The sequence below is a fragment of the Aplidium turbinatum genome, chromosome 14 (assembly GCF_918807975.1).
Source record: "Aplidium turbinatum chromosome 14, kaAplTurb1.1, whole genome shotgun sequence".
NCBI lineage: Eukaryota > Metazoa > Chordata > Ascidiacea > Aplousobranchia > Polyclinidae > Aplidium > Aplidium turbinatum.
The window spans coordinates 4,430,837-4,449,285 of record NC_137485.1 but is presented as its reverse complement, the minus strand read 5'-3'; the positions used below and the strand labels follow the sequence as shown (position 1 = coordinate 4,449,285).

At 36.7% G+C, this 18,449-nt stretch overlaps 2 protein-coding genes across 2 annotated transcripts; one reads left to right on the top strand and one right to left on the bottom strand.

Annotated features, from left to right (window-relative positions):
* The first annotated feature begins 6,588 nt into the window (after window positions 1–6,588).
* Window positions 6,589–9,631, top strand: LOC145783264 (heme-binding protein 2-like). Its single transcript, XM_082595084.1, has 4 exons — window positions 6,589–6,894; window positions 7,394–7,523; window positions 7,774–7,954; window positions 8,446–9,631. Exons 1-4 carry the CDS (start codon window positions 6,673–6,675, stop codon window positions 8,627–8,629), a joined length of 717 nt encoding a protein of 238 aa, XP_082451210.1. The 5' UTR covers window positions 6,589–6,672; the 3' UTR covers window positions 8,630–9,631.
* A 13-nt stretch (window positions 9,632–9,644) lies between these two features.
* On the bottom strand, window positions 9,645–11,889 carry LOC145783263 (heme-binding protein 2-like). Its single transcript, XM_082595083.1, has 4 exons — window positions 11,560–11,889; window positions 11,229–11,358; window positions 10,726–10,906; window positions 9,645–10,465 (listed from the first exon to the last, which is right to left on the bottom strand). Exons 1-4 carry the CDS (start codon window positions 11,800–11,802, stop codon window positions 10,276–10,278), a joined length of 744 nt encoding a protein of 247 aa, XP_082451209.1. The 5' UTR covers window positions 11,803–11,889; the 3' UTR covers window positions 9,645–10,275.
* Between the last annotated feature and the right edge of the window lie 6,560 nt (window positions 11,890–18,449).

The following is an 18,449-nucleotide window of genomic DNA, read 5'->3' as shown; positions in this document are numbered from 1 at the left end:
CTTGAACATGCCGAAATGTTCTGCCGAAATGAAAATGTTCTTTTTTCTTCTGCAACTGAACTGAGTGCAACAAGGATCTTAATGACCGCAATCAATTGAATTTATAAGGAAAATTGTCCTAGTAGGGCAAAGTGGGGCGTGTTGTCACAATTTTTATAAATCAGCATATATCTCGTTCTGTACCAATGGTATCGAAATGCTAGGTAGTGCTATTGAAAGAGATATCATTCGACTTCCTTTAGCTATAGGCTAGCTTAAGTTTTTCTGGATTATTTCGTTTTTACATAAATGCATGTTTAATGCAAGTGAATGGACTGTGACAACACGCCCCACCCCGGGGCGTGTTATCACAGAGCATGGGGCGTGTTGTCACAAAATTTCTGCACATGCTTTATGACTAAAATATGACAGAAACCAACAAAAAGTGGTTTTATTACAGGCTGAACGAATAAAAAAATATGCGAAATGCAAAAAAATTCAATTTACAACATAGGCTATTGGTAAAACTTTCATGCCCATTATCAAAAACAATAAAAATGTCATCTTGAGAATTATGTGTCACTATCGAATATATGTGTGTATCATTATCTAATATTAATTTTTATTTCCTAAAAAAGCGTTGTATTTTAACAAATGTTACCTCGTTGTATAAGCATAAATAATTTTTTATGTTTCTTAATATTAAAAATGCACACCACGGGGCGTGTAGTCACAGCTGTGACAACACGCCCCGTGGTATGAAATCAGGTGGTTTCACCAACCATGTGTAGGCTACATCTCTACTTGCATGACTTATCTGTTTGGTATGATGAAAAGAGCAGGCTTAAAGCTAACGAATGGTATCTTTCCTGATCAGTTAAGATCATACCTTAGTTTGCCAGACCATTTTTTAGTTTACTTAAAAAACCTGATTTTGCCCAAAATTCAATGGCACTCCTCATAATTTCTGCTGTAGTGACAAATTTATTAATCTTCACTGCTTGTACGAAAGAGAACTGAAAACTATGCCTTCCATTGAATACTCGTGGTTATACGCTTGGGTTATCACATAGAAATCGTGCTGTGACAATACGCCCCTGTGACAACACGCCCCACTTTGCCCTACCTTTAATTCTTAACCAATGCGCCGCGACGCAATGGTGGTAGCTGGTTCGCACGGAAAACTGTCCTATGTTAATGTGCCTATGGCAGTTTGGTCTTGAACAGTAGGCTACTGCCCCTTCGCCATCGCTGCTTTTATCTTCACTTCATTTGTTGACTTTCCATTTTCATGAATTGTGCACCTTGTTTTCTATTAGATCGGGAACTTACTGCATTAGATCATTAGGCCTACATAACAATTATGCAACAATGTAACAAATTATGTAACAATTAGATGTGTTGTGACGTATTAACTATTTCAGTACTTACGCCAGTAGTAAAGATGCCATAAAAGATGTCATGTCTCATTGTGGGTCGCACAATAAAACTTGCATTAAAAGTGGGTTGCGAACTGAAAAAAGGTTGGGAAGCACTGTAATAGAGCATAGGTGAATAAAAAAATACGCTCAGTATAGTAGGCTACAATCAGGATGGTAAAAAACAATCAGGAGTCAGGAGGGCCGAAACGATTTTTGACTGGGGGGGGGGCACAATTATGAAAAAAGGGTACTTTTGTTGCTGAAAGGCCAATTTCACTATCGAGTAAGGATACAAGTGCCCAGTATACATAGAAGGGCATCACGCTATGTTATAATGATGACTTGTGGGCACCACTTCAACGACTATCATCAAGGCGCCCATTCCATCGATATGCTACACAACTTGTGGATAAGAACTTCAGCTGCATGGAAACATGGGCCCAAGAATGGAACGAGCTGCCACATATCCCTCCCCAGTTTTCAGTTATGCCAGCACTCTTCATCCCTCCTGGAGCAAACCTCTCAAGAAAGGCATGGGTCACATTGAACAGGATCAGATGTGACGTTGGCTGTACTGGAGCTAATCTGTTTAGGTGGGGGTTGCATAATACGCCGATATGTGTCTGCGGAGCGGTAGAACAAACAATGCAACACATACTCCACGAATGTTCCATCTTACGACCCCCAAGTGGAATCACTGGTATTCGACAACTGGACCCAACTACCGTATCTTGGCTGCACGAGGAGGCATTGCCAATCTAAGCTTCTACAAGTCAAACGAGAGAAGAAGAAGATAATGATGACTGTGTTGTAGAATTTTGTGCCGTGAATAACAGAATATTATTTTTGAGACAAAAATACAAGATTATAGGTTATAATTAGGCTAAAAGCGAATAGCAGAAATTGTTACATTGCACAATGTGCAGTAGTTTACATGACCTTAAAAGGGCACCATTGCTCCCCTGCCCCTCCATCCACAGAAAAATTGAAGGCAGGGGGGCATCCTCCCCCCTGCCGCCCCGTTTCCGGCGCCCCTGTCAGGAGTGGTCAAGACCACCTGTCAGGAGTGGTCAACGGTCAGCACTTTTATAAAACTTTGCAATTCCAAGCGAATTTTCCAACTTTCATCGTGTTAAAATGTGCTCTCTCATAAAACGATCCCCATCATTTACAGATTGTGTTTTTCGGCATGTTTATTTCTCAAAATAGGTGTTAAAAGCTGTTAAAAACGGTGTTTTTTGCTTGGAGAAGCTCGTCGGCAACTAATGCAATATCAAACTAAACTTTAATCAAAAACAAAATAAATTTCAAATGTCCTTTCTTTTTTCTTTTTCTCCCTTTCGAATCTCACTTCACGTTTTTACCCCATTAATGTACTGTATTTAGGAAAACTTTGTTAACGCTGTATTCTAGCACACAAACCACAGATTGATCGTTGATTTAATCTTGATTGCTGGTTTGAATTTTTATCTGCGGTTTTTTTTTCAGGCTAAGGATTGAGATTCAAACCAACAGCAGTTGTTTTTTGCCTGCTTCCAAACACCTGTGCTGTGTGCATGAATGTGTAGTTAGATTGATTGTTATTGGGTGATGGCTGGCTAGATGAACGCTTATTGTCTTTTGCTACCAACCTAGCTGATTGTGTCATAACCTAATCTACATCTGTAACTTAGGGGAAGCGTGAAACCTATCGAACAAGGGGATCAATCCGACAGCAGCATTATTTCTTCTTCTGGTGTTTTTTCACATCAATATTTCTGTCACTTAGGCTAATTCATATTTCACTGTTTATCAGACCACGTGTTTCCATAACAAAGCAGCAAAGAATGCAGATATTGTGATAAAAGACGTGTTTTAGGTCTCCGCTCCTCAAAGTAAAAAAGGAGAGAAGTCCGAATGTGCTCACCCATGAGGACCATTTGAACACTTTGACGACAGTCTCTATATTACAGTCTCCGTAATATAGAGACTGTGCTTTGACAATGTTACAATGTTGTTTTCTTTTTTAAATGCTAATAAAATTTCCGTAAGTTACTGTAGCTCATTCTTTTCTGCTACCGTAATACTAAGCTTGTGATGGATCGTAGATGTAAATCATGTAACTGTACGAAAACAACAAAAAGTTTTTAATTTAGATTTAGAAGAATAGATTTTGCAAAAAATGAAACAAATTAGATTTTGTCAGATTGTCCCACACTTCTTCTACAATGCAATGGTTTTACTTTTCATTTAGGCTACTCTGCTTGTTTGTTTATGTGTGGATTGCGCATAATGCGCAATGTGAATCTACATTCTCAAGTACGAATTAAGCCTTTTAAGAGTTTTGTTAGACTCCGCGTGACAGCACCGAGTATTGAACACGGGCCGGTGATTGAGTCACCACTTCCCAATGCACAATGCGAATGTAGCTTTTAAGTGTTCTGTTAGACTTCTCGTGACAGCACCGAGTATCGAACATGGGCCGGTTGATTGATTAACCACTTCACTAACCGCTAAGCCAATCTATGCGCAATGTGAATGTAGCTTTTTAAGTGTTTTATCAGACTTCCCGTGACAGCACCGAGTATCGAACACGGGCCGGGTGAGTGATTAACCACTTCACTTACCAATTATGCGCAATGTGAAAGTAGCATCAATGTCAGACTTCCTGTGACAGTTGAGTTAGGCAGTTAGGCACCCCTCCACTAACCGCTACGCCACCCAATGCGCAATGCGAATGTAGCTTTTTAAGAGTTTTGATAGACTTCCCGTGACAGCACCGAGTATCGAACACAGGCCGGTTGAGTGAGTAACCACTCCACTAACCGCTACGCCACCCAACGCATAATGCGAATGTAGATTCTTAAGTGTTTTGTTAGACTTCCCGTGACACCACAGAGTATCAAACATGAGCCGGTTGAGTGATTAACCACTTCACTAACCGCTAAGCCAATCTATGCGCAATGTGATTGTAGCTATTTAAGTGTTTTGTCAGACTTCCCGTGACAGCACCGAATATCGAACACGGGCCGGGTGAGTGAGTCACCACTCCACTAACCGCTAAGCCAATCTATGTGCATTGTTGCGTTATAGAGACAAAGTCAATTAATTTTTTTGATCTTTGTTTTAAACTCTTATTGCCCTTTAATTCAACATTCTTATTTAACGTTTACCAATTTAAATATAAAATATTTTTTGCCAAAATTAAAAAAGTGAAAATATTTTTAATTCTGTTCCAATAAAACATAGCCTCATACCAGAACAGCTATAGTGTGTTCAGTTCTTATAGCTCAAAGAGTTACTATTTTCTTGCTTTTTATCTTTCCCACGTGACTCAAATATGAAGTTACTCAATAAGGCATGATTTTGGACACCTCCGATGCATCAGATTACCGTACATGCACTGCAAGTCTTTACCGTTTTTCCCACCCTGGTGGCATCCCTGAGCAAAACCATTGCAAGGAGAACTCATTGTCAAATTTTGAAAGTAAGGTAAGTTATAAGCTCTCTTCATCCGTTCAGTCGTTTACGACTCTCAGTCACTCTATACGCCATCATTCTCCACATCTCTCGATCCCACGCAAAATGATTCGCATAGATAAGTGAAAGCAAAAGGGAGGATACTTCGAATAGCTTTCTCTGCCACTCTGGGATAGGAATTTCACATTAATGACCAAAATCCAGTGATTGATTTTTCTCTGAATAAGTCTCTTATGCAAGAATCCGTTTTGAGTTCTAAAATTTTGAAAGTAAGGTAGGCTACATCTTAAGCACTATTTATGATATAATTGCTCAATGCAGTTTGGTTTAACCAGTTAAGTGCGTAATTAAATTTCCGAAACTCTCCTTACTGTGCGTATTTAATTTGATCACTCGCAGTATTTTTCGTCGCAGTATTGCTTGCTAGGATATTGGGGAACCCCCATGACGCAGCACAATACGCTTTTGTTCGATTTCCTTTTGTGTCTATTGCTTTACTTTTTCATCGACTATTGCAGAGAAGTCTCCGGCTGGACTATTGTTTTCTGGTGTAATCGCATTACTCTCAAGTGATTATACCCTTCACCATTGTGAAATTATTCAACTAGTTGTTTATTATGAACAAAAAAATACATCAATTCACAGAACAGAATAATCTCTAAGCATTTATAGGGTACTAAACAAAGTACTCGTAAGTTTAGTTTGGAAATATTCAAACTGTAGCCTACCATTTTCTGACGCTTGTTCTAACATTAGCAGCAACACAAAACCCTAATTGTTTTGTTGACTATATGTTACAAAATATGTTTTCGAACACAACATAATATTTCTGAAACTGCTTGCAACATTACATCAAAATGACTTCACACTGACTGAACGCGCATGATGTGGTTCGAATTTTATACACTGGAAGGAAGCCATTTCAGAAAAAAACCCATTTATGACGAAATCTTCTTATTCTTGCAATTGTGGTTATATTGTAAGTTTGTGTGAGTGCAGAAACTACCTAATATTGTAGTAGAGTGATTTAGGGATTAATGATTTCCATCTGGCTGCAATCGTTATTGTAGTGTAAACAATGCCTCTATGTTTCTTCACACGTCATAATTGCGCCTTCCAGACAAAGCGAATAGAGGAAAGCGAAATTAAAAGTGCCATGAATAGCTGCGATCACGAAAACGACAATTGTCGTCTTACGCACAGCAAGAGCGACTGTCTCGGACGACAATTGTCGTTATACGCACTTAACAGGTTAAAAAGGGCATGTTGAAAAAACTTGAACCACAGTAGCCTGCATTCTAAACATTTATGATAGAGTGTCTCACAAAGTGTTAGCCAGCATATGAAAGTATGCCGTCTTCAAAATGACTGGTGGACACTTTTGTATTTTTTAAAGAATTGAAATTGAAGTGGTTTGCAGCAAAGTTATTTGCCTCTGCATAGTCTAGCCTGTATACCATACTGATATTTCTTGCAAAACAAGTTATGTAACACTCACCTCCTGACTAAGCAATACATCACAATATCACAACTATTCATCACATTTAGACAATGTATACCATGCAGATACAGTGCAACGAAAACATGACGTAATTTTAGATTTAGAATGACGCTTGCAACATTGTAGCTACATGGCACAGTTGCTCATGCGTTACTTCAATAAGGTTAATTCTGCAGCATTGCAGCATAAATTTGCTATAAAAGTGTGAGTGCTGAATTGAAATACTTCTAGACTCATTGTGCTAAGCAATCGAATCGCTTCGTAATCTGTTTTGTTTAGTTTCTAGAACATTCTATTCAAATCACCAACAACATGAAGTTATTGTTGTGTATTGGTGTCATAGTGATGAGCATATCCATGGAAAATGTACAAGCCGGACCATTTTCTTGGATGAACAAAAACTGGAGAAGATTTGGTCTCTTTGATGACTCTCAACGAGGAAGACATTCTTTGCAGAACAGCCATCAAGAAAGAAGTTCCACTGATGAGGCTCATGAAGAATCTCCATTCACTTTGTACGAAGATCAACCTCAAGTAGGAAGCGAATATTTAATGTTGATTTTAACGAAATAAAATTGAAAAAAATGAAAATTAACTTTAATATTAAAACTCTGCCTTTAACTTTCGATGAAATCTTTTACCGGTAGCCTACTGTAGATTATTTTAAATACGTTATAAAATGTTTTTTTATCTGTCTCTGCAGAATGAAAATTCAAAGAGAAACTTTTAGCATTTCAATTTTAAAGATTTGATTTTGTGGTCAAAGTATTTGATTTTCAAGACATTTTTGTTGCTGTGCCCGACAATCTGTACTTTTGTGCCGGACCTTCTAATTTGAGGAATGTTGTTTCGTTTGCATTTTGGTGGAAAAATCTCACACAATTACAAAAACCTAATTTAATTTGGATTTATAACTGACCAGTGCTCACCACAGCTGAAGTTGCAAACAAATATTGTCAAAGTAATCAAGGTTATTATAATATTCCTTTGCATTAATTAGCAATTGTAGCCTACTAATTGAAATTTTTATCAGGATGGTTCTTACCAAGTCCGAGAGTACCCTCGTGCGTATTGGACAAGTGTAACGGTCAGTGGTCCTGCGTTGAATAGTGTAAATCCGTTCATGATGCTGTACCAATACATCTCGGGAAATAACAAGCAAAGTAAGTTTACTATTAGATGACAACAGTCCTGTCTACTGGTAGGTTTTTTATGTAAAATTCGCTTTTTTTTCAATTTTAATTAAAAGAAAAAAAAAAAATTTTATTAAAAAGCATTTGAAAAACATGTTTTTAAGTTTATTTTCAAAACTGTTGAGTTATTTTTTGTCAAAGTTATTTGTTCTTGATTGTAAGTGTTCGAAAAACGTGTTTCCAACATCAAATTTCAACATTAAACTTGATTTCGTTCCAGATGCTTCAATCGCAATGACCGTTCCAGTAACGATTACTTTCCGTCATCGTCCTTGTTTGTTATGTGACAGAACTTATACCATGTCGTTTTATCTTCCAAGTGCATTCCAAGAATCTCCTCCTGTTTCACGTGACTCACGCGTTTTCACTGACTACCGTAGACCTCTGATTGCTTACGTCAGGTAAACTATCTATTTTCACATATCCATTTGAGGTTTTCGAATTAATGAAAAAGTCCATTTTGCGACCTATCCTAGTCAGTAGTGTACGACACTGTATTAAACCTTCACACAAAAAAATGCCTAAACAGTGAACATAACTGTCAGTAGAAAAGCAAACAATTAAGTCGACAGTTCACCCCAGTAGCTGAGAGTAAAAGTCGTCTGCAGACTATGATGCTAGAAAGTCAATTTATCCCCATCCTAGTCATGCTGTCTGACACAAAACACTCAATGTTTTTCTTTAGGTTCAATTCAAATATTCCTTTCCAGTCTACGTAAATAAGCTCAAATACTTTCCCAATTATACAATATACCGTACGATAAAATTCCTCCCTAAAATCATGAAATTTGTGCTTTGGGTAAAATTTCTCCCCGGTTAAGAATCACATAAATACAGTTGCTTCTACAAAGTTGTTCTGTAACCAGTATTTAACAAATCTTGATTTGTTTAGGACATTCTCTGGTTTGGCAAAAGAGCTAGACTATCAAGCGAACGCTCAAGAACTGATGAAGAGTCTTCAGATAAACGGCATTGATTTATCTGCAATAGAGGGCAATCTATTTTATGGAGCATCTTACGACAGACCTTCTAAAAGACTTAACAGACGAAACGAAGTCTGGATAGTAAAGGCTTAACACGGATTCATGAACGGCTGTACTCAAATTCAGTTTTCGATGGACGTTTGTCGTTGAAACGATGTGTTATTGCATTCTTGTATACATTATATAACAAAGACAGAAAAATCAAAGAAAATATGTAACTAATTGTAGTTTTTTGTACCCGTTATTTATTGTCACTCCACAGCCGCTTAGGTTTATTAGCGACAAAGTTCATGTTTAGGATGTCAACATCACTTTATTACCCGCCGACCTATAATCGATCTCAGGTCTACTAGCATCAGAGCTGAAGTCCAAAACCACTCGGCCACTGAGACTGTGTAAACCCACCCAAAATGAGATAGATCAGAAAGCAAAATGTGTTGGGAAAAAAAAGTTAAACTGAGGTGAAGAAGTGTAAATTTGATTGAAAAGTCTCACGAGTAACCAAATCAGACGTTTGTGCCTTGTACGCTGGAATTCTAAGCTAACTGACATTGGGCTAAAAGATTCTAAGTTACTAACTGCCCACTAGTTTTGTATCTAAACTTGTCTCGTTTAAAAGTTTTGTGTTTTATGTTTGCCTCTATAAATCAGTGGTTCAAAGCTTCTACAAGTATGCAAAACTGGCAGGAACAATCTATCAGGGGCTCTTTCAGTCAAACTTCTAAAATGGTCAGAAATGAAACTAAACTGAAATGAACACGTATGAAATATTTTCATCTTTCTGAAAATTTGAAGCTCTGATGAAAACTTTTCATTTCATTAGGCCCATGGCCACCTGGAGATGTGGCCTGATTTGTCACATTTTGCAGATTTTGATTACAGCTACTGCTTGTGCTTGACTGACATTTTTTGAGATGTTTTTACTTTTTGCTGTTTCCTAATGACGTAAAACTTTTTTGTTGCCTTGGGGAAGCAATAGCAAATGAGAAAAAGTAAGTTGAAATCAGGCCGTACCTTTAGGTGGCCATGGTAGGCCTAATTATCACAACAAGTTATATCGAACGGTTATTGTATTAATAAATGCAAAAGCACAAACTTGCCACATGTATCAAATTTTTGTTCAATATAATTCTACAATAATAATAACAATTGCAAAAAAATCCAATTTTACACAAAAACTACGAATTGGGCAGACGAATAAAAAGTAAGGGCCATAAGGAGGAAGAATTAATCTGCGATGGCCGCAGTGTACAATTGAATGAATGAAAACGTAAACGCAATACATCAAAACTTATAAGAGTCTTAATTTGCATGATTGGAAGAAAAGTGTAGCCACTTATAAGAACACAACTTATACAAAATAACAAAAAGTAATTGACACGTAAGTGCAACATTGGTCAACAGAGAATGCAATAGCCTATGTACAGTTTTGGAAGCTTGTTGTTCAATAATGTTCTGACACCATTACTTACGACAAAGAGCTTTTGCTTTTGGTCTTTTAATAGTAGAAATTTGTCTTCATCAATTAGAGAAAGACACAGGAGTACAGAAACATGAACAGTCATTATTTTGATGAGATACAGGGTATTTAGAGAAACAATGTAGGAGTAGATGGTGTCCGGACGCGCCCGGATGGATGATAACGATGATCTTCAAAGAACTACTTTCAATTAATTTTAAAAATATTAAAACAATTTCACAGAAATTAGAAATTTAATAACGAAGCTACGAAAATGAATTTATGATCTTCTTCGAACGAGCCAGACTTCATTACGTCGATTGTGCCATTTCATGGGACTGTCGTAAGACGCTCCATAAAATACATCGGTTTCCAGCGTCGATGAGTCGATGCCATTGTCTTCGAGACTCCTCAGCAATTGTTGGGCGTTAACCTGGTAATCCAATTCTTTAGCCCATCCAGAAAATCTCCTGAAATGATTTAATTGTTATAGGATATCGAAAAAAGCTTACATGCTTACATGAAAGAGTTAATTAAACAGCACATCAGGCTATTTTTTGCTTGTTTAACCAACCATTTAGTTTTCTATTTTATATAAAAATAACAATGGAAACGTTAAAAAATAAAGATTGAATGAAATCAATGAATGCATTTGAACTTGTCATCATTGCTACATTGACCACTTGTTATACAATTATGCCTTTTAACAGCAATGAGTTAATGTGCTTACCTGACATAAGCAATTAGAGGCTCCCTGTAATCAGTGTAAACGCGTGAATCACGTGGAATAGGAGGAGATTTTTGAAATGCACTTGGTAGATAAAACGACATGGTATAAGTTCTGTCGCATAACAAACAAGGACGGTGACGGAAAGTAGTCGTTACTGGAACGGTCATTGCGATTGAAGCATCTGGAACAAAATCGAGTTTAAATTTGATGTTGGAAACACGTTTTTCAAATATCAAAAACAAACACATGAAACTTGTAAAAAAATGAGTCTTTTCACAAGACTTGCCACAATAAAATGGAAGATTGCTTTATGGCCTGTTTTAATACAACAGTTAACGTTTTTAATATACCTATTGATAATTGCTTCAAAACCCAGCAACGTTTAAAATGAACATAGCCTATTACATTGTTACAATGCATCATATTTAGTTTATGTCAGATTAAATGTGCACATATTTACTAGGTTAAAAATGTGATAACATCTGAAGTCAACTTGAACTTACTTTGCATATTATTTCCAGATATGTACTGGAACAGCACCCCAAACGGGTTCACCATATCCATGGTAGGACCATCCATATTTGTACTGGTCCAATACGCACCAGAGTATTGCCTGACTTCATAAGAACCATCCTGAAAAAGACCAAAAAAATTGTCAAGGTGTTCAAATCAAACTACTTCGAAAAATAAAAAACCTGCTGCTATTTTATATATCGAGATTAATGCATCGATTAATCAAACAGAACTAGTAGCCAAACTTCTATAACCTGTTAATTTTGTTCTCAAACAGAAGTTTGCTTTACAGTAAACAAACTTCCAATGCAGATTTCCCACCTGTGGTTGTTCTCCGTACAAAGTGTATGATGGTTTTTCACTTGGAGTGTTGTAGCTGCCTTGGTTTCCACCAAAGAAAGGATTTCTTCCGCCTCCATTGTTCTGCCAAGGATATCCTCCTTGATAACCACCAGAGGAACCAGATGTTCTCCGATTGTTGTTCAGCCAGAAAAATGGTCCTGCTTGAACCATCCCCATGGATACGCTCATCACTATGACAACGAGGCACGACAATAACTTCATGTTGTTGATGATTTTGGATAAGACTGTCAGAGAAACGAAGACAATAGATTACGAAGCGATTCAATTGTTTCGAACAATGCAATCTGGAGCTTGTAACAAGTCTGAATGATTTCAATTCATGTATCGATCTTTTATAGGAAACTTCTGTTGCATTGTTACATAACTAACCTTTCCGCAGGCTATGCAGGCCATTTATTTTAAACTGAACAAGTTTGCAAAACAAAGAACACGTTGTCTGGGCCCTGAAGCCATATAAGATTTGTGATCTGATAACTTGCATTATGATTATGTAACACTCCAATGTGTTATATAACACCTTATCATGTCAATAACGTTTATCCACGGGCAAGCTTACAGCAAACCTTTTCAATGCGGATTGCTACTTTTGTTTTTGCACTTTTTAGCAAGTAAGAATAAATATTCATTTCTAGAACGATACATGGGTAGGCTACCCACCTAACTATAAACTAATCAATCAAAGCTTTAGGGTTTTAGTTTATTCTTGGTTTGTTTGGAAAAGATAAACTGATGTAATAGAATATCCAGAGTAGGCTAAGCATAGCCTCCAAGCCCTACATTGGTTTGGTTTAGATTTTGAATCTTTATCCTCGGACAGACAAAGCCTTGATTGGTTATTCCTGGTAGTTTTGCATACTTGTAGAGGCTCTTGACGCAGGGCCGGTTACCGAGATTGTCAGAGTGAAGTTTCCGATTGTTGAAGTGTTGTTGCCTGGGAATTGTTCCATTCACTAGGTGTCGCTGAATGGAGAGCAGTCCTGAAATGTGTCGCTCAAGCGCACAGCCCAAAAGTCGAACCAGCGCTGCGTGATCTTGAGCCGGGCGCGTAATCACTGTGCAAACGGGGCGGAAGTGACAACGCTTTATGAAGGTAGGTTTGTCACAAGCTTCAAGAAGATATACAGTAAATGGACCCATTCAGCATGTAACTCCGTCACAAAAGAATGTGACAATCAAATTTAGAAGACTCCATAGCAGAAGATGCAGATAAGACAGTATAGCAAAACTGAGTTATTAGAATCGGTTTGAAAAGGCATGATTATCATTTATCTGCGCTTCGATTGGCAAAGTTTAATGAATTTGTAAAGTATCGGTAACTAACAAGCAAGCAATATGAAGATGAGGCGGTGATAAAACTAAAATATTTTGTAAGTTACTTTGCATTGCATATGGAAGTTTTATATGAAAAAAATCAATAATTTCAACCATTTGACTGCCAACACTCATGTACGAATGAAAGTTTGAAAATGCATTCTCTTGCAAATTGTCGCTCCGCTTATGCTTATTGCCTATTGGCTATTTGAATGAAAAGACATAAAAATATAATACAAGTTAAAACTACACCAAAACCATTTCTTATATCAGCCTTGTTATTCAATGCAACAAACAGTTTACCAGCCTCATTTTTTAATTATAAATTAATTTATCTACCACAGTATCCTCAGGATTATCATGTTAAGAGCCTCAAGGAACTTTATGTCAAAGCTTTTGACATGATCATACTGAGAATGCTGCATACTGAGCATACTGAGACATTCAAATGCTTCAAGTGGACAGTATGCTGGGTTGTTTCACAAAAACAGAAAAGTTTTATTAGTCAAAAGCATTTCTTATTTGATGTCGTTATTATTCTATCACAAACATGTATAACATTGATATTGGTTGACTATGTTTTATTGATAAATAATTTAAGTCTAAGCCTTGTTAGAAACATGTAATAAATCACAAAATTCAAAAAAGCATGATGACATTAAAATGATAGTTTAACATTTAATTGTGAGTCACATAGTCACATATTTGTCATGCTTCATAAATGCCATGAATTTAAACTGCTACATGTGTCAAGTATGCAGCTCAGAAGCTTCAATTTGTCAATTTTAGTAAACTCATTTTGCTGGTGATTTTCAGAGCTGCATCGGAGCAACATCCTGTTTTTTTCATGTCCATAGTGGAATCTTATGTGATCGCGCTGCTTATCAAGCATCAAAGTTGTTTTATTTCTTCATAAATCCCGAGAGAATGCTAGAAAGGAAACGCCCAGTGTCCTTTCGATGCTAGTAATCACTAACGAAGAAGTGTGGAAATGCTCTGGGTGCACCCCTGGCGTCCTCATCACAACTATCAAAAAAAGGCGAATGACATTGATCGGGCATGTCTACCGCAAACGCGGAATTGAACACTCGGCAATGATGGGGCGATATCCCGGTCAGAGGCACCCGGGCGCCCACGTTTGGAAATCTTCAAAAATCTTTCAACATGGACAAAACAAAATTTTAAAACCCTAATAAGAACTATGGACAATCGATCGTTGTGAAGACTCACGTTAGCCGACGTCTTATTAACACTTTGCTCCTCAAAGGGAGGCCGGATTTGGCCCCCCCCTCATATTTCCTTTAATTATTTGAAGCACAGTAACGCCATGCACTTGGTTTTTCTTGACTTTTCCTAAAATTGCCAGGCGGATCTGATGATATTAAATTTGATGCTAAAAGTTGTGTAGTTTTCTTGTAAATTCAAGATTTTGGTGAATTTTTGCTATTTCTAGCTAACTTCCAGCAAAGCGTGAAATGGATTACATTGCGATGACAAGCCATAAGCTCATAATTGCTTCGTGCATCGATATGCGCGAGCAGAGAGAAGCATTCTCTTGCTTTCTTTTGTTTGGTTTGACCTCAATAATACAAAGCGCGTTATTTCTTATGCTACAAAGAAAAGCCAGTGATCGCAAAGCTGTTAATTAGAAACAATAATAGCAAACGTTTTTTGCGTTATCAGCTCTACAAAGAAGAATAGCAATCCACGATCAAAATAGTAGACTATGGAGGCCACAAACTATTCAAAACAGTTGTTTCAAGCAGATAATATTCATTGACGAATAAAAAACGTTACAATAAGAAATCTTCTCTTGGATAAAGACACGAAAACTTGGTTTCGAAATAAACGTTCTATGGAAATGCTCTCATTGACAAAACTTGCAATTGAGGAAATGTATCACTGCAAATGCTTTTGGGAGAAGCCGGAGAAATAGCGTTTTTGCAAACAGTAATTGTGAGATACTCAAAATTATGAGATAGGCTTCATTTACACGTAGCAGCTAACTCGATGGCGTCCCTTCACTGATTTATGTCGCCTACTTGTTGTTATGTCCTGTATTTTTGTTTCACAGTGCACTGTGTTTTGTTCCAAAGAGCGCAAAATAAAGATGATAATGCTTCATCTACATTACAAAATATTTTGTAATGTAGGCCTACAAACAAAATGTACAATGTACACAATGTACATTACAAAATATTTTGTACTGTAGACGAGGCATAAAGTTAGGCGTCACATAAGACAAACAACAAATCAGCTTTCTTCATCATTGATTCAACATCTGAATACGTTGCGCCAATGTATAAGAGGCCGGCTATTGTGAAGACCCGCCATTTAGGCTATAAACGATCCGATTATACCAAAAGTGGGACAAACTAGTGGATCAAAGAATGAATAAACAATGCTGAGAAAACTAAATCTAAGTGACGAACAATACCGATGTCTTCATTTATCTTGGAAAAATGCTGCCCAAACTTATCAACAAAAAATACCGTAAATAACGGCAAGGATCCCGAAAGCAGAATTTGCTCAACTTTGGCATGAATTTAGTCAGACATCTACAGTAATAATTCCACACATACAATAACGGGCTCTCAACTGCTGTAAGATAACACGATGGTTCTGGTTCTGGGCGATTTGTGTAACAGTTTAGGGGAAGACACTACTTGAAATGATGCACCACACAAAAGATTTTCAATGAAGACTGAGTCTAAAAACCGATGTGGATTGTGCTGCACAATGACTTCAAGTTCAGGACAGACAAGGCACAAAAATATCACGATAAAAATAAAGACCTTGTGGGAGATTTTCGAGAATCATAACACGATGCAAATACCAAAAACGCATGGTTTGCATGCTGCTCTAAGCTGGCCGGCAACCACAAAGGTAGACAATACAGGCAGTTTATAATTCGATAACAGCGCAATAAACATTATAAATACGTAAACCGACAATTTTCTTTTACAAACGTTTTACGTCTAATAGTAAATTTTCCCTCAACAATTTTTTGTGAAGCACTTGCAAACCACGGTTTTATAAAATAATTCATCATTATTATTTTTTACTTCTCGGATATTGTAAAACGTCATCAGCAAAATCACAAAAAAAATTTCATTACTTCAATGTAGTAGGCCTAAGAATTTCTTATAGAATTGTAGCCACGTTGTTTCAACAAAGAAGCCATTTTTTAGCAATATAGAGTTATAGAAAATAATTTGCAATCATGCAAATGGTTGGAAAGAATCTAGGAAGTCTTCTCACAATCTGGCACAAAATGATTATGTTTATTGTATCTCTGTAAAATGTTTTACGACAAACTTTGAAGCTTCGTTATAATCATTTTTATCTTTGAAGTCAAAAGTTATTTTTTTTTTTTTGGCCAGAAACATAATCACTGCCTTGCTGATGTTGTCGATATTACGCGTATTTTTAGTGCTTCAAACAATAAGGACCCAGTCAGCAATCCAGTCCTTTTACATTGATTCAACATTTGTAAACGTTAAATTTATGTAGATTTGCTGACTGTGGGTTATTTCACATTTCCTTTGTTTACGCACGTTCCTCAATTCGCTGTTGCATTATTTCGACGCTGGCGGCAATTCGCTGTTGCATTATTTCGAATTGATTGACACAATCTTCAATAAAAAGTGAGCTTCGAACTTAGCTTTGTTGATATAAATGCTGTATTTTTTGTGGATGTAATTTATGAGTCATGTTTATAAACACCCGTAAGCGAAATGACTTATGATGTGGCCTGCATGATATTTGTGATGCGACTTGACACAAATCCACAATTTCAAAAGCACCTAATTTGAACTTAGAAATTTCAGATAATTTCAACAACTTGTTCAACTGTCTTCTCTCTACTAAAAATATTCATACTACAAACTCAATTGTAGACCTAAATACACAAACGAAGATGTAAACAGCTATTCAAGCAGGCTAAGGTGTTACTTATGAGAAATTTGGTTCCATAAAACTAGAAGCTAGCCATGAGTTTGGGAATGCATTAGTTTAGGATAAAAATGTAAGACAACAAACGCAGTTTTGTTTTTTTTTCAAATTCGTGTAACAATGTTACTTTGATTGTAACTATTTTAGAATCAGTGAGTAGCTTACAATAAGATTTGCTCGCAAGTCGTAAATTCTAATCAATGCAATGATTCGGCACACCGCACACACACTTCGTGCGTTCGATCGAGCTCTTTGTTATTCAGAAGTTTGCATGAAATCGGATTAGCACGGTAATTAAATAGCGGCAAGTTAAATCAAAATTGTCGTTTTTGGGTACCTTTGCAAAAATTGAAATATCAAGTTTAACATATAAAATTTTAAAATAATGACTTTTCAAACTTATATACAAATGATTTGCTTTCACACCAGTGCAACTTCTGTTCAAATAGCATCAGCGGATAACACGTAACAGCTGATTGAATTTGATCCAAAAACGGCCCCCCCTTGAGCAGTTAACTTCCAAAAAAACGTTGAAAAGCAAAGGGTTAAGGCATGGTCGATGATGATGAGAAATTGTTTTCAGAAGATTGCTGCAGAATTCTTGCATAATCAGCGTAACCTTTTTGGTTGTATCAGTAGATAATCTTTATTTGTGAACTGTTGCTGTGATATTGTTTGCAAGAAAACATACCATGATCCTGTTGTACCTGTCGCGTGTTTGAGATAAATTGCTGAGATACCGTGATGCAAAGAGCTGTTATGTAATGTCTGCTGTAACCTTTGTTACATAACGTGCATTGCAAGAAACGATAAACTCGCATTGTTTGCAGACCATGTTGAAGTAAAGTGACTCTTTCAAAACACATCAATATCGATAAAGATATTTCAATAAAAAACATCACTCTTCATTAATCATTGCAAGTTTAAGGAATGCTTCACATTTGTATTAATCGCTGCAACAACCGATAACCATTTTCTGTCCATTTTTGGAACTATTGTATATAATTGACCAGAAAGTATAATTCGTCATTTTTACATTGATTTAACGTCAGCAGATGTTAAACCTATGTGTAAAAATGACGGATTTTTCTGTCTGGGTAAGGGCTTCATCACCATCAATCTTCTTTAATTATACTCCCCATAAGTTCAAGTAACCCACTACGGTAGATAGAGGCTAATAAGTTTATGGTTAATAAAGGAGAACAGACACATTGCTTTGAAAAGACTCAACTCATTGTATTTATTCATTCAACTTAATAAATTTCACAAATGGGCACAAAAGATAAAGCAACAACACGTTTGATAAAAATAACTTCCCAACTGCATGTGAATAAATGTTATCTGAATGTTAAGGTGTTATATAACACATTGGAGTGTTACATAATCATAATGCAAGTTATCAGATCACCAATCTTACATGGCTTCAGGGCCCAGACAACGTGCACTTTGTTTTGCAAACTTGTTCAGTTTAAAATAAATGGTCTGCATAGCCTGCGGAAAGGTTAGTTATGTAACAATGCAGCAGAAATTTCCTATAAAAGATCGATACATGAATTGAAATCATTCAGACTTGTTACAAGCTC